General features: G+C 35.7%; 1 protein-coding gene across 1 annotated transcript in view; it reads left to right on the top strand.

Moving 5' to 3' along the window:
- Nucleotides 1-3,541, top strand: part of LOC137398356 (26S proteasome non-ATPase regulatory subunit 10-like) — a 502,349-nt gene extending 498,808 nt beyond the window's left edge. The window contains exons 2-5 of the mRNA XM_068084463.1: nt 1,961-2,023; nt 2,357-2,440; nt 2,903-2,986; nt 3,438-3,541. Coding sequence (XP_067940564.1) covers nt 1,961-2,023; nt 2,357-2,440; nt 2,903-2,986; nt 3,438-3,541 — 335 coding nt within the window. The remainder of the gene's footprint in view (nt 1-1,960; nt 2,024-2,356; nt 2,441-2,902; nt 2,987-3,437) is intronic.
- The last annotated feature ends 11,032 nt before the right edge of the window (nt 3,542-14,573 follow it).

Genomic DNA, 14,573 nt, shown 5'->3' with positions numbered 1-14,573 from the left:
GGAAATTAGTGTTTAAAGTAGGAGACTGTATGAATCTTATTGCTGTCTTCTGCTTTGTCATTCGCTTTTGTCATTATTAAAATTTTGTTGAGTTTATTTCCATTAGTTTAACACATGAGGATTGGTTTAGCATAACACATTGGTTTAGCACATAATAGAGCAAATAGGAGTGTTGATGCTTGATTTCCCAGTTCTCAGTATCACATTCCTAGTCTCATTTTTATACTCTGTGAATATCCAGGGTTCACCTGCAGCAACTCTGTTATGGTTGGCAGCTTTATAAGTCATCAGCTCACCCAGAGTCAGCAGTTGAGTCACAATTTGTCTTCATTTTTCTCTATCATATTTTACTATGTGGAGTATTTTACAGGAAACAATGGAGCAATGGATTAGGGAATATATTAGAGCTAGCGGAGCTCCTGACATTACCTCTCTTAGGGCTGCTCTAACCACCACCCCTCCTGATCAGCTACTTCAGCTTATAACAACTATCAGAGATAGTAAGTCGGATACAGCTCTGCTATTGGCTATCTCCCGTGGCCATCCTGTGGTAGCTCATCTGTTACTCACTCCATTGAGAGGAATAGCAGATGAGTTGCTGTTTGAGAAGGATGAGGGTGGATGTACAGCTCTGCACAGGGCTGTAGAGGAGGGAGATAGAGAGTTAGTAGAGCTTATACTTCATACAGTGTCCTCTGGTAAGAAGTATGAGCTGATAGCTGAGAAGGATGGAGTGGGTTACACAGCTCTAACATGGGCTGCAGTGAGAGGATATACAGAGATAGTAGAGTCTCTACTGATCAGCCTGTCAGTAGAGCAACGAGTCTCCCTGCTCAACATACAGGATATCTACCTGAACACAGCACTGCACAAGGCAGCCTACATGGGACACACAGCAGCTCTACAGTCTATGCTGACCTCCATTCCTCCTGATAAAGTCTCTGCACTCCTCAGTATGAAGAACAGAGGCAGTAGAACTCCTCTGGAGTATGCAGAGTCTGTGGGAAGGAAAGAGACAGTAGAGCTGCTTAAGAGCTGGAAGCAGCCAGTATTAGCAGGTAGGATTAATATACAGTGTGATACCAGCTACTCACTTGTACTACTCTATTGCATAACTCTCTGCTTGTCCCCAGGGTATCTATATAAACATACCCTGGGGAATTCCATCTACATTCTCCTTGCATAGAGACTGCAGTGGGCTGTAGAAGCAGTTCAGCTCTGTCTCTGTATTAAATGCTGTCAGTTCAGCCTCTTCTCTTCAGCCAACACTCAGCCCTTGCTAATCACTCATCACTTCTGCTCTCTCTTGGATAATTATAGTCTGAGTATTTTAATTCCTTATTCAAAACTTATAGGATTAAAGTTATGTTAGCAGCTCAACACCTTGTGGCAGCTATTAGTCAGCACTTAGCTGAACTCTCCTGATTCATGTATATTCTTATTACTCACTACAGTTTTGAATAGAAACATGAGCTATTTACTAGAATTATAGTAGTAGATAAAGGGCATGAGATTAGCGTGAGACTGTATAAATTTGAACTCAAAAGGTTTTTCAGTTTTATTGCAGGTTTTCAGTCTATTATTACTCACTGAGTCTGTACACCAGGTTGTAGCCTTAGAGAAGATAAGTGCAACATGCAATAGGAAAGTTTTAAGCATTAGGAATTAGGTAGGAATGCAGTAGGAACTTATATAATATTTGTTCCTATCAGCCATACTAGTTGATTATCATTTTATTAACTCCTAACATAAACTTTTAGCGCTAGTTTTTCAGGCTATTATTTAGCATTTGCTGAAATAGTTTTAACTAATAATAATAACATTGCACCCACAGCACCAGTTGCTTCCTTCCACATATACCTGAGGCTATAATAAATAAGGGGAAGGCTTCCTATTCATAAGATGGTTTGTCTGTTGATCCTTTTATTATAATGAAGTCTTTATTTTCACTTTGTTGTAGCCCATGCAGCCACGTACCAAAAATTCGCTGCCCTGCACAAAGCTGACAATCAAAAATCAAAAGGTGGGATTTACAGTTCTTAAGCTGTTACTGGAACAACAGTACCTGAGCCCATGAAAATATTCTTTCTACAAAACTTCATTTCTTTTTAGTTTTTAAAAGTGTGTTAAAAATGTGTTAATTCGTAAATTTATACCAAAACTAATTTACTCCTCATCGTAAACTCTTTGCACTAGTTCTGAGTCTATACTCTTGTCTCTCTCTATATCTCCTTCTCATGTAGTAACAGTACTTGAGCCATGATTCTATAGTTGTTAACAGAATATTGATGTTTCTACACATCCTCAATATATGAGCCATGATTGTTATATTATTATTATCATATGATTGTTTTAGCATTGACCAATCAGGGAGCGGAGTTAGCAGAGTCTAAGCAGCAGATTGTAGCCTTGCAGGAAGAGGATAATCGCAAGACGGCAGGTGAGTTTTTAATTTTAGTAGAGCTGGATTTATTTCTTGTCATAAAATATGATGACGTCTGTACACCTCCTTTGTATGTAGTACCTGATATGTATGCACTATCACTAGAGTTCAGTTTTGTTCCTGCCCAGACATGTGCAGCTAGTGCTCTATAAATAGCTTAGGATGAGTCATCCCCCTATCTTTTGTCTTACTTCGCAGCTGGTCAGCTGACCTTGTTCAGTGTTTAGTTGGCTAGTGTTAACTCTGGTTCAGTTGCTAATAAAGCTGTCTAATTGTAATGTTACATTTGCTTATGTCTTCTTTTTGTAAGATGTAACAGTACATGAACCCTGATTAAAGTGTTGTTTTAGCATTAGCATTAGCATTGTACAATAACAAGCATTAGTTGTAAGTATCAGTTGTGTAACAGTAGAGTCTCATAGTGGTAGCAGTACATAGGCGATGTTTATATTGTTTTAGAATTAGCCAATCAGAGGGAGGAGTTAGTAGAGTCTCAGCAGCAGATTGTAGCCCTTCAAGAAGCAAACAATCAAATGACGGCAGGTAAAGTTTTACTCGCAGTTTAACTAGTATTTGAATTTTAATATCCACCTATTTACTGTTCATCAGTAACAACACGTATTCATTTACCTTCATGTATACTTTGTCTTGCTAGTTATTAACTTATAAGGAATGGATATGATGAGTATTGGTTCATTATTGCTATTGGCTGGTCAGCAATTAGTTCTATTGGTTAATGTGCAAAGTGAGCGCATCGCTCATAATTAGCTGTTGTGAATAAGTGACTCACAGACTAAATTGTATTGCTGTACAGTAACTGAGCAGATTAGTCTACAGTAGTCACATCTCCAAACCATCTCTTGTGAACCTTCCCTTAGTCTGAAGGATGGTTTACACCAGGTGATTGTGAGATGGTGCAATTCTCATAAAAAGAGAAACATTATATTATATATTATTGCTTATAATAAACACTAATAAATATCTGTTTATTTAGATATGGCTGCCATGATGGAGAGACTTAACAGACTAGATATTTATCTGCGTACTCCTACTGATACAGACGAGACAGGAGACCAGCTTCATGAGCCTCTGGGCTGATACTTTTCTCTTTGTTTAATTGAAATCACTTGTAGTTCTTGTTTAAGATTTATAATTAAATACAATTTCATATTTGTACTTGATACATTTTCTCCTCTCTACTCATCTAGCAGTGGTTTTTATGAACACATCTGTCCATCATTGAACTGCACCCATGCTATATAATGCCACCTGCATTGCTTGGCAAAATTCCAAATCTTGTAGACTGGCATAGATTAACAGATGGTATTCCCTACTCATTGTGGACCTTTCAATGCTTTAGAGCTGGTCTCACTGCTGCAGCTGGCCACATTTCTAATATTAAATATGAACAGTTCCTTAGTATTGATAAGAAAGTGGCTAACAGGAACAGCAATGATTGACTAATGTTAAGCTAGACTGTCTAAATTGCAGTAAAATTCATCTCGAATAGCCATAGATAGTGGGCATTATTGAGGAAACAAGTTACACCAAATGATCTCTTGGCTCTAAATCCTGGTTTTCATATCACAGTGCAAGGCGTGCAACAAGGCGCATGACGTCAGACGAAGGCTGGCTGTGATGTGGAAACGTCAACGCACGACGACTGTGCGCCGATCGCAAGGATCCAACAGTAGATCCATGCGACGGGTGCGCATAATGATGTATCCCACAATACACCACCCGTCCTTTTCAACCTATCCCACAATTCGAACGGAGGGCTGTTTTTTGAAAAAATCTACAAAAAAGTAAGGAAATTACCCACCATGTCCAAAGCAAGCATGGCGCCTACGAGCGCTATGGAAACACTGCATCACAGCCCAAGCAATGCATAGCGTGCGATCACTGGGCCGCACGATCAGTGCTCTGTCATATAGAAACAAGGCTTTATGTAAACATGCATTATGAAAAATGCCTGGTTAAATCAAAGGGAAAATGTCTGACACGTACCAACAACTAGCATGCTTGTCTGCTGCCAGGAGATGTGATACTGAAGGGACAATACTAAGACTGATGACAGATAGCTTTAGCAATCATGTCAGATCTATGACAGATAGCCTTGGTATTCATGTCAAACCTATGACAGATAGCCATTCTATTCATTTCATATCTATGACACATAACCTTAGTAGGCCTATTCATGTGTGGTATGAACATATAGTTTTTCAACAATAGATCCAGTTGTTGTGAGGAGATAATTCTGATGCTATACATTCCAATATAACATATATAATATATGGGTCATGACCTCAGAAAGTGTTCCTAAATTTAAAAAGATTATAATTTAAATAGTTGCTTAGCTAAGCAGAGAAAAATCTACAAATTTTCTTACAAAAAGGTTTTTGAAGTTAATTCAAGATTTAGCTACATCACAAATTAGAGTATACGGGCAAACATTAAAATACTTACTGGTAGATAATGGTGTCGTTCCGCTGACAAGTCCAGCATAAATCTGACATGGGTTTACAGCAGTGTACTCCAGGAAACAACAACTTTGACAGTCGTTTAAAACTAGAGATGCTAACTTTTAAAGATTCAGCATTAGAACTTGCCTCACAATATTGACTGTAGAGGTATTTTAGTCATGTGTAAGCCAACACCTATGTAGCTTTTCTGGATATACCATTCAGTCCACCAGGTAGCACTAAACTGAGCTGCTGTAGCATATTCTTCATAGAAGTTTGACAGCATACGGACTGTTCGTTTGTGATACCGTAGGACACTTATGTATTTGCCTCATCTAAGTTTTGCGTTTTCGCGAAGTCATTCTCTCACAAAAATTTCATGAGCGAAACTAAACTATTATAACGAACGAGCGAAAATGCGGAATTAAATAGCTTTGTTTAATGATAGTTCAAGAAACAAATGGCAGCAAGCGATCAAATTGCATTATTGATCTGGGCCACACAATTCTACCTGTGGTTCACAATTACAAACTAGTCTCAAATTGTTATCTTACCGATGAACCGAACCTGAGAAATCTAATTATGTTTGTTCCACTGCATTTATTTTCACATCACTATATTTTCGCACTCATCAAAGCTGCGAAATTAAGTTGCATCGAAATTTTACTCTTTATGCTACTCAGGAATCTAGATACTAGCGAAATATAAGTGTCCTAGGGTATTAATTTTGCTTTTTTTCGAGGATTCAGCTTCCTTGCACTGATTAACTGAAGCTTATATTAGACACTAATAAATATATGTTTATTTAGATATGGCTGTCATGATGGAGAGAATTAACAGACTAGATATTTATCTGCGTACTCCTGCTGATACAGATGAGACAGGAGACCAGCTCCATGAGCCTTTGGGCTGATACCTTTATCTTTGTTTAATTGAAATCACATGTAGTTCTTGTTTAAGATTTATAATTAAATACAATTTCATATTTATACTTGATACATTTTCTCCTCTCTACTCATCTAGTAGGGATTTTTATGAACACACAGCACCATCATTGAACCGCACTCATGCTATATAATGCCAGCTGCATAGCTTGGCAAAATTCCAAATCATTTAGACTGGCATAGATTAAAGGTAGGGCCACACGAGACAAAATTCTCACGAAATCGGCGAAATATGGACGAAACGATTCGTACAAATGGACATTTGGACGGATTCGTCTATCGTTGTTTGCGCACGATGAACGAATCCTGAATTGGACGAAACGTCAGAAATTCCTCCTGTTTGATTGGTCGGTTGAAAAGGTTAGTTGAATGTTGAATGCCGTTTTCTTTTGCGCATGTTTGGTCAGATCTAAAAAATATAACGATTTGCGAGTTTCTAGCCCGCAGTTCCTAACTCGGTTTGAAACTGTGTACGGTGTTGGCGATTATATGTAATCAGTAGTACCATGGACGTAATGGATTTATTTAACAGAAATATAACTGTTTTGTAGCTAGACTAATATTTGCTGAAAAGTCAGGTTCCAATATGTATTTAATAGAAATATAACTGTTTTGTAGCTAGGCTAATAATTGCTGAAAAGTCAGGTTCAAATTTGTATTGTAATTAGAAGAAAAAGTAAAACGGTTTTGTGGGCAAGCCAAAACCTGCTGTAGTCATACAAAATAACCGTTTTGCAATGTAGTACATACGTAATAGTTAGTAATAATATTATCAATGTACAAGCTCTATTCAAAAGTATACTAAAACCATTTACAACAACAGCCTACTACAACTACTCAGTGCAACTAGCATTAGCTGTTTTGTAGTTGCGTAGAAACGACCTTATTAACGCGCAGTTATATTGTAGGCCCAAAATTAATTTACGTGTGCATTCCGCAACCGATTTTAGGAATAAGGATATTATAAGGAATAGGAATTTTAGGATTTTAGGAATCGCGACTAGAAACTCACAAATCGTTATCTTTTTTAGATCTGACCCGCTTGTTTGTACTGAAGCAAATGATTGAAACGGAATCGGCTTCAATTTATCACCGCGTTATGATTGGCTAGTTGAAAGTTAGTTTCGTACGAATACGTGGTGGGAAAACTCTGTGTGGCAGGTCAGAAATTTCGTACGAATGGAATTTCCCATATTAGTTGAAATTACACGATACGTGTGACCCGGCCTTAACATATGGTATTCCCTACTCAATGTGGACCCGTCAATGCTTTAGAGCTGGTCTCAGTGTTGCAGCTGGCCACCTTTCTAATATTAAATATGAACAGTTCCTTAGCATTGATAAGAAAGTGGCTAACAGGAACAGCAATGATTGTCTAACCATAAGGTTGTGCATATAAATTGCAGTAAAATTTATCTCTAGTAGCCAAAGGCAATGGGCAATATTGAAGAAACAAGTTGTACCAAAGGATCTCTTATCAAGGCAAGTGATTGGTTCTTATGTAAACTTACATGACAAAAAGTGATTAAATCTTTAGAATTGAGACAAAATGTACTAACAAAACAGCACATTTGTCTACTGCTGCCAGGAGATGCAATACTGTAGGGCCAATACTAAGGCTGATGACAAATAGCTTTAGTATTCATGATTGATCTGTAACATATAGCCTTAGTATTCATATCTAATCTGTGACAAATAGCCTTAGAATTAACAAAAAGGTTCAATATAAACAGCAATGATTGGCTAATATTGAAGTAAACTGGTTACAACTAGGTCAATCATCTTCCTTATAACCAGACACACTGGTAATCAGGAATTGTCCAACATAGCAAGGACACCTAATAACTTGTTGTTAAGCCATGGAGAAGGCTCAGGTACAAACTTAGAAAATGTAAAAACATCGAGTGATAACTAGGAATGGGAAGTCAACTAGTCATTTCAAATAATATAAGCAGTGCTTGCCCAGCGCTGCCAGTGCACGCTGTTCTGTAGGGTCACAATCCGTATATATATTTATCAAAGTATGTGTGTCGTATGTCTGCCTTCCAGCAATAGATATAGCTATAGCGCACGCTGATTATTTTACTATGCGGCACGACGCCATTGTTAAGAATCTTTTTTCGTAGGGTTAAATTACTATATTTGGGGTCAAGGCCAAATTTTCTCGCCTGGACAGTTAAGTTTTTTTCTACGGGAATAGTCTTCGTAGAATAGGAATGTCTCTGTATTCAAAGGTTTGATGGATAGCCTCTGCTAGAACGGCATCTTTTTTTATACGCACACGCTTCCATGCAAGAATTGTTATTAATAATTCTACATATTTAAGATTTTTATTTTGTTTTCTCAGTTCGTACTAATTGTATCATAACCAAATTACCAAATCATGATTTATTGTAATCATAGCAAAACCGACTTAATTTAACTATTAATTGCTAATTATTTCACATTTACCTCTAAAATTTTTTATGGTCATTTTATTTTTTTAATTAATTTGACACGCACAAAACATTTGTCTCATGATATGAGGAAATATGGGTTTAAAAGGTGTTTGACAAAGTTTGAAAATCTTTTTAGCTGTTTTTGGTTTCCATTAAATTATTTCAACTAACAATTTTCTCATGATATGTAGTTTGAAAGTTAAAATGTCAAATGTTGTTATATGTTAAATACAAATCAATTTTCTGATCAAATATTTTCTATTACCCGGGCAACAGCGGTTTGTAAAGCTAGTCTTTTATAAAGCTATGAAAAATGATTCTATGATAATAATACTCTCATGTTGAGAGGAGACAAGTCTTTCAAAATGAACTCCATCTAAAAAAATGAAACTGATGTCAACTGTATTACTGATTGACAAAAGTACTTTGTTGTATCTTATCTTCAGAACCTAAAACCTATTTTAAAGAATTTGTTTTTTATATACCAAAATATCCTTCTAGATTTAAATGGTTTATAGTCATGCTGTACATCCATATCTTCTAGAGCTGCTATATTACCAGAGGACTGGTATTGAGAGGGTAGATTATGGTTAAATTATGAATTCTACAGAGAGTGCTTGCAAGTGTTTAGCGCCAGTAATTCTGTGTGACAAACATAAAAGCTCTTTATACATACTTAAGATAATGAACAAACATACCTGCCACTGCACTGTGTATATAATACTTCAGCTATTGTACTCAAATTACCATATAAGGTAATATCATAATCTACACATCATCATGATATGTTATTACCAAAAGATAGCAGCTAGGCTCTCAGAAATCTATTCATCGACCTGACTCTTTTCATTATGTAAGAAGGAAAGTGGGATCACCATCCCAGACTACTTCATTGCAAGGGTCCTGCTATTGTTTGAACGTGGTCTAAGATAAATACTACATTGTGGAAGATGAGTATACAATCCCCAGGGCTTAGCAACCAACCAAGAGAAGAGCAAACATTATTTGTTGTCGTCACGGGAGTAAAATTGATCCTTGGATTAGTCCTATCACATTCGAGAGCCAGTCATAATACAGGGAAGATATGATGATGGGCGGTCTAGAGAGGATGTAAAAACTTGTGTAAGCAGACATGTGTAGAGTAATCCCTCACATGTTTCTATATAAAAGTCTCACACAAACAACCAAGCTAATGTTTATATAATATGGTTTGTACTTCATATTTAACATATTATTTGATGGATTCACAATATATGATATGATAGAAAACTACAGTAATATGCAAAATACAGATATAGGTGTGTAGGCTATTTTGATGTTTTAATTATATTTAGTGAGAGATATATTGTACAATATTTAAGTTATTTAAAAGTCATAACTTGAAAATACAGACAGTTTGTCAATGTTTGAGATATTATGCAATAGTTAATCATTGCTGTCAATCAATGTTTGCCACAACCTTTTAAAGAAATGAAAGTAAATCCTAAGATATTAAAGTATGTGTTTTTTGTCATTGTTGGCTATGTGAAGCAGTACAGCTACACTAATCACAGCTTAGAACATGAGTCGGAGTGTTTTGCTATGGACAAAAATTATATTACAAATATGATTGAAATAATACATTAATTGACAACATTTTATCCATACTAGTATGATGGTAGCCCATGCACTGTGAGAGACCATCATATATACTAGCATATGAGCACAACTATTACTTCAAGGTAGTAGAGTGATGCAGGGGGCAGTGTGGTCGGTGTGTAATCTGAATATCTATGTTTGATACCCATGCAGTGCAATCCTTTATCCTAATGCTGTTAGCTTGGTTTCTAAGGAACAAACCGGGCTAGCATTATAGCAAAAATTCTTAACTAATCCATTCAGAGTAAAATGAAGGAAGGGTAGAGAGTCCACCCGTACACATGATATAACCACTACTAAATATCATGAGCATAACACAATGAAACATAATGTTAAAGACACTCCCAACCAAAACTGCTAGCTTTTCCACTAAACATTATTCCAAAATTTTATAAGACTTACGTTTGCCCGACTGCTACAGAAGGCCATGAGAAATCTACCTACAACTTTTACTGTTGCTGTTACATCAAGAGCCTATTTGTCATCAACTGAGTGTATATAAAATGTCCAGTTTTGTTTCATTGTACCAGTCTGTAGTTTGCCTTTAGAGTATAATAAATCAAATTATGGAATGAAACTTACCTAAAACCCTACGTATCTAAATAAGGCCAATGCCCCCTTAAAGAAATGAATATTTGTTGAAAGAACTCACCAAAAAAAAGATCGGACTTGATAAATTTGAATAATAAAATAACTCCAGCAAACAGCATTTTTTATAATAGGCCTATAAATTTTAACTAAGCTAAGTTAATCCAAACTGCATGGTTTGAGGAAGATGTAGGAACTAGCATTGTGACATAACGTTAATATGTACTTCTGTTAGCACTCCTTGTTTAATCACCAGAGTTTACAGTAATTCAAGTGGAGAGAAGTATTTTAGCTGACAGCTCCATGGTTCCTAGCATATGCCATGTAGATTAGAACCCGCGACATTTACTATAGCTTTTAGAAAGGCTAAGAAGGTGAATGGATGATGACATGAAGATAGAGATTAGCTAGCCTGGGCATGGCTCTCGGGGGGGGGGGGGGGGGGGGGGGGGATTGGGAGAGAGAGCCTGGGACACATAGCGAAAAAGAGGTAAGATAACTTCTGCAAAACGAGCGACATATGTTACATATGACGCTCAGACTGATACTAATAGAAGCATGTCGTTAGATTCGGATCTCACGATGTATTAGATGTGGCGCGTTTAAAAGCCTATCGTCACGGTCATGTGACTTGATTTAGTAAAATGCCCTATATTTTTGGTAGGCTGGGTGGTTACGTAACACCCCGCTTGATAAAAAAACGATAAGAACCATAGGTTACTATTCTCTAGCGTTTTCACGCTAGCAGTTTTATTTCCTATACTGATAAAAAATGGAGCGATTCAAAAATTACTATCAAAGCTTTTTGCTAGACAAACTTTTCTTTACTAGCAGCTTGCGGTTCATTTTTGTTGTTCTATTGCTATTCGTTTGCTATGTTTGTATTGTTATTGTGAATTTTTGTTATTTAATTGATTTAATCTTTTATTATAATTAGGTTAAAACATAATTATTGAATTTATAAAATAATATAACTCTCGTGATTGATTTATTATGCGACCAACATTTCGTACTTACTAACCAGCGTTTGTTCGCTGCCAATTCAGATTAAAAATAATACATAATACTTGCGTAGATCATAAATAAGACCGTCACATGATACTCCTTCAGAAATAACGATTGTGATATTAGCGACTTCAGAAGTCGACTTTTAGAATTGTCTTCCCCGCATGTGGGTATGTGTCCAGGCCCTCTCTCCCAATCCCCCACGAGAACCATGCCCAGGCTTTTAGAAGGGCTAAGAGGGTGAGTGGATGATGACATGGAAATAGAGATTAGTGACACGGAGAGATTAAGTAATGAATAAGATGAACAATGGAATGAGTATTATAAAAAAGGGAAAATAGAGAAACGAATAAGAACCTAATGAGAGAGTTAAAAAGAAAAGAGAGTAAGTTGATGATAGTGTTAACATATGATAGAAACATAGTAAATTTACAAGTATTAACTGGCAGTAACTGTTATTATAAGAAGAAAGATGGTTGCCGGCACAGATGAGTACTGTAAAAGACTGATTGATATTAGCACAAATTTAAAAGAAAAGGGCAAGTGTATTCATGAATATGTTAAGTGCACCGAAATTGGCTCCCACCAAAAGTGCATTATTTCTAATTATTGGCCATGCCAGCCATGTCAGTGGTCAGGTGATTAGAGGGTCAGTGAGTCAGATGATCACCAGGTCATGGATCAGTAGTTTTTGAATATATCATTTGCTTTATAACATTTTTTTCATTAAAAAGTAGGGTTAATTGAATCAACAGTTTAGAAAAGTTGGACTTTTTCTAGAAAATATGCAAAAAGCTGCTCTCTGAAAAATAACCTTTCCCTGTGTCTATCTAGTCATGCAGTGTGGGCTTACTTGAATATGTTTCAGTTGATTAAAGAGATACATGTATGACCACAACATATGAAGTTTATATTCTAAAAATGTTTGTAATTTTATATTATATAAACCTTAACAGTTATTAGGAGAATAATCTTCAGATAAGAACTCACAACAAGGTGCAGCAACTTTTAATATGAAAACTAGAAGACAAGCTATGAACAATACGAGCAAGAGTGAAATGAAAAAGCCAAGAGTAGATATATGTTTGGTAGAATAGGTTGGTGGAAGAATATAGCTAAAATATTTCAAGTACCTGACATAAGAGTATAAATCAAGATATGTTATAATTGGGGTCATGACCTTGGGTTAGAGTTGTCAGCACCTTCTTATGAACAGGATGTTAGCATAAGGAACTAAAAATAACCATGGCAACCAGTGACCCTACATAGAGAATTCACAGAGCTAGGAACAGTAGTAGCTCAATAGATTTGTTATATATAAATCACTAATCGTCTAAAACTGGGGAGTGAACTAGTTACTATCTGGTTAGATATCTTGTTAAATGTTTATCTTATATGAGTATAACTTACACTTACAAATGTACAATATTTATCATCTATTTTGTAGAAAATGATTGAAGAGAAAGTATACCACTAGACAAAAAGTTGTCTTATCTTTATAAACAGAATGCACAACTCCTACTATATAAATATGGCTTAAGGAGATTATCTGCTCTATATCAGTCTGTTACCTGGGAAGGGAGGAACATTACCCATGGTTATTCAAAGGCAGGAGAGAAAAAGGCTGATATTGGAAGAAGGCAAAACTGTACAACAAAAATGAGTAAAAGCCACACCTTTCTATCAGGTAAGGAGAAAGAGAATACATCAAAGAGAAAGAGTAGAAGTCACACTGGAGAGGAAGGAGGGAAGTACTAGGATGATTATAGTAGGTCTGGTGAGGAGGTAAAAAAGGAAGTTGAAACTTACAAGAGAGGAAGCAGATGAGTTCAAAGAAGTTAGGATGACTGTAGACTGTGAGCCAATGAATAGTCATAACATGGAGTTGCTGTAGCCTAGGCATGGCTCTCGCGGGGATTGGGAGAGAGAGCCTGGGACACATAGCAACACGCGAGGAAGACAACTCTAAAAGTCGACTTCTGAAGTCGCTAATACCACAATCGTTATTTCCGAAGGAGTATCATGTGACGGTCTATCCCTAAGAGGCATTCTCGGAAATGGCAGGAAGTGGCAACAGAACACCGTAGAACGCACAATTCTAGTAAAGAAAAGCTTATCTAATAATCTAAGTTTTGTTTTATTTATGATCTATGCGAGTATTATTTTTAATCTGAATTGGCAGCAAACAAACGCTGATTATTAAGTATGAAATGTTGATTGCATAATAAGTCAATCACGGGAGCTATATTATTTCATATGCTTAATTAATTGTTTTGTTTTAATTATAATAAAAAATTAAATGTGTTAAATAAAATCGTTTCACAATAACAATACAAACATAGCAAAGGAATAGCAATAAAACAACAAAAATGAACCGCAAGCTGCTAGTAAAGAAAAGTTTATCTAGTAAAAGTAATGTCAGTTGTATTTTACTCACGGTACACGCGAGTATTATGATTGATATTTATTATAAAAAAATAATTACTACTCCGTAATATTATAATTTTGATTTGCAGCAAACAAACGCTGGTAGGTAATTATGAAAGGTTGGTTGGATAATAAATCAATCTCGGGAGCTATAGTGTTTTAAATAATTATGTTTTGATTAAATTATAATTAAAAATTAAATCAATTAAATGAAATCTTTTCACAATAATAACACAAACATAGCAAACGACATGAATTTATTTAATTATCAATATAATTTTTCATATTTTCACTCGATCAAGATGTTAATTAAATTAAATATGATGATAATCAATCATTCACTTTATGGACATGAGTTTTACATAATATAATTAAATATTAATGTTTATATGATCATAGCATTAATTACTATAACATAAAAGTATCTAGTGGCAGGTTTCAGTGACAAAGATAAAGCATCAAACATAAATTTGATATAGTTATAATAACTAATTATAATAATAATGGAATGGAAGTCACATTATAATTATGAGTTTTTTAATCAACAGAACAAGCGGATGTGTAAACATAACATGTTGTCACAAATTTGAACAGCAATGAATACTTGTCATTAGTTCCCATTATTTAT

This window comes from Watersipora subatra, chromosome 6 (assembly GCF_963576615.1).
Source record: "Watersipora subatra chromosome 6, tzWatSuba1.1, whole genome shotgun sequence".
Lineage (NCBI taxonomy): Eukaryota > Metazoa > Bryozoa > Gymnolaemata > Cheilostomatida > Watersiporidae > Watersipora > Watersipora subatra.
This window is presented reverse-complemented; position numbering and strand designations above follow the sequence as displayed.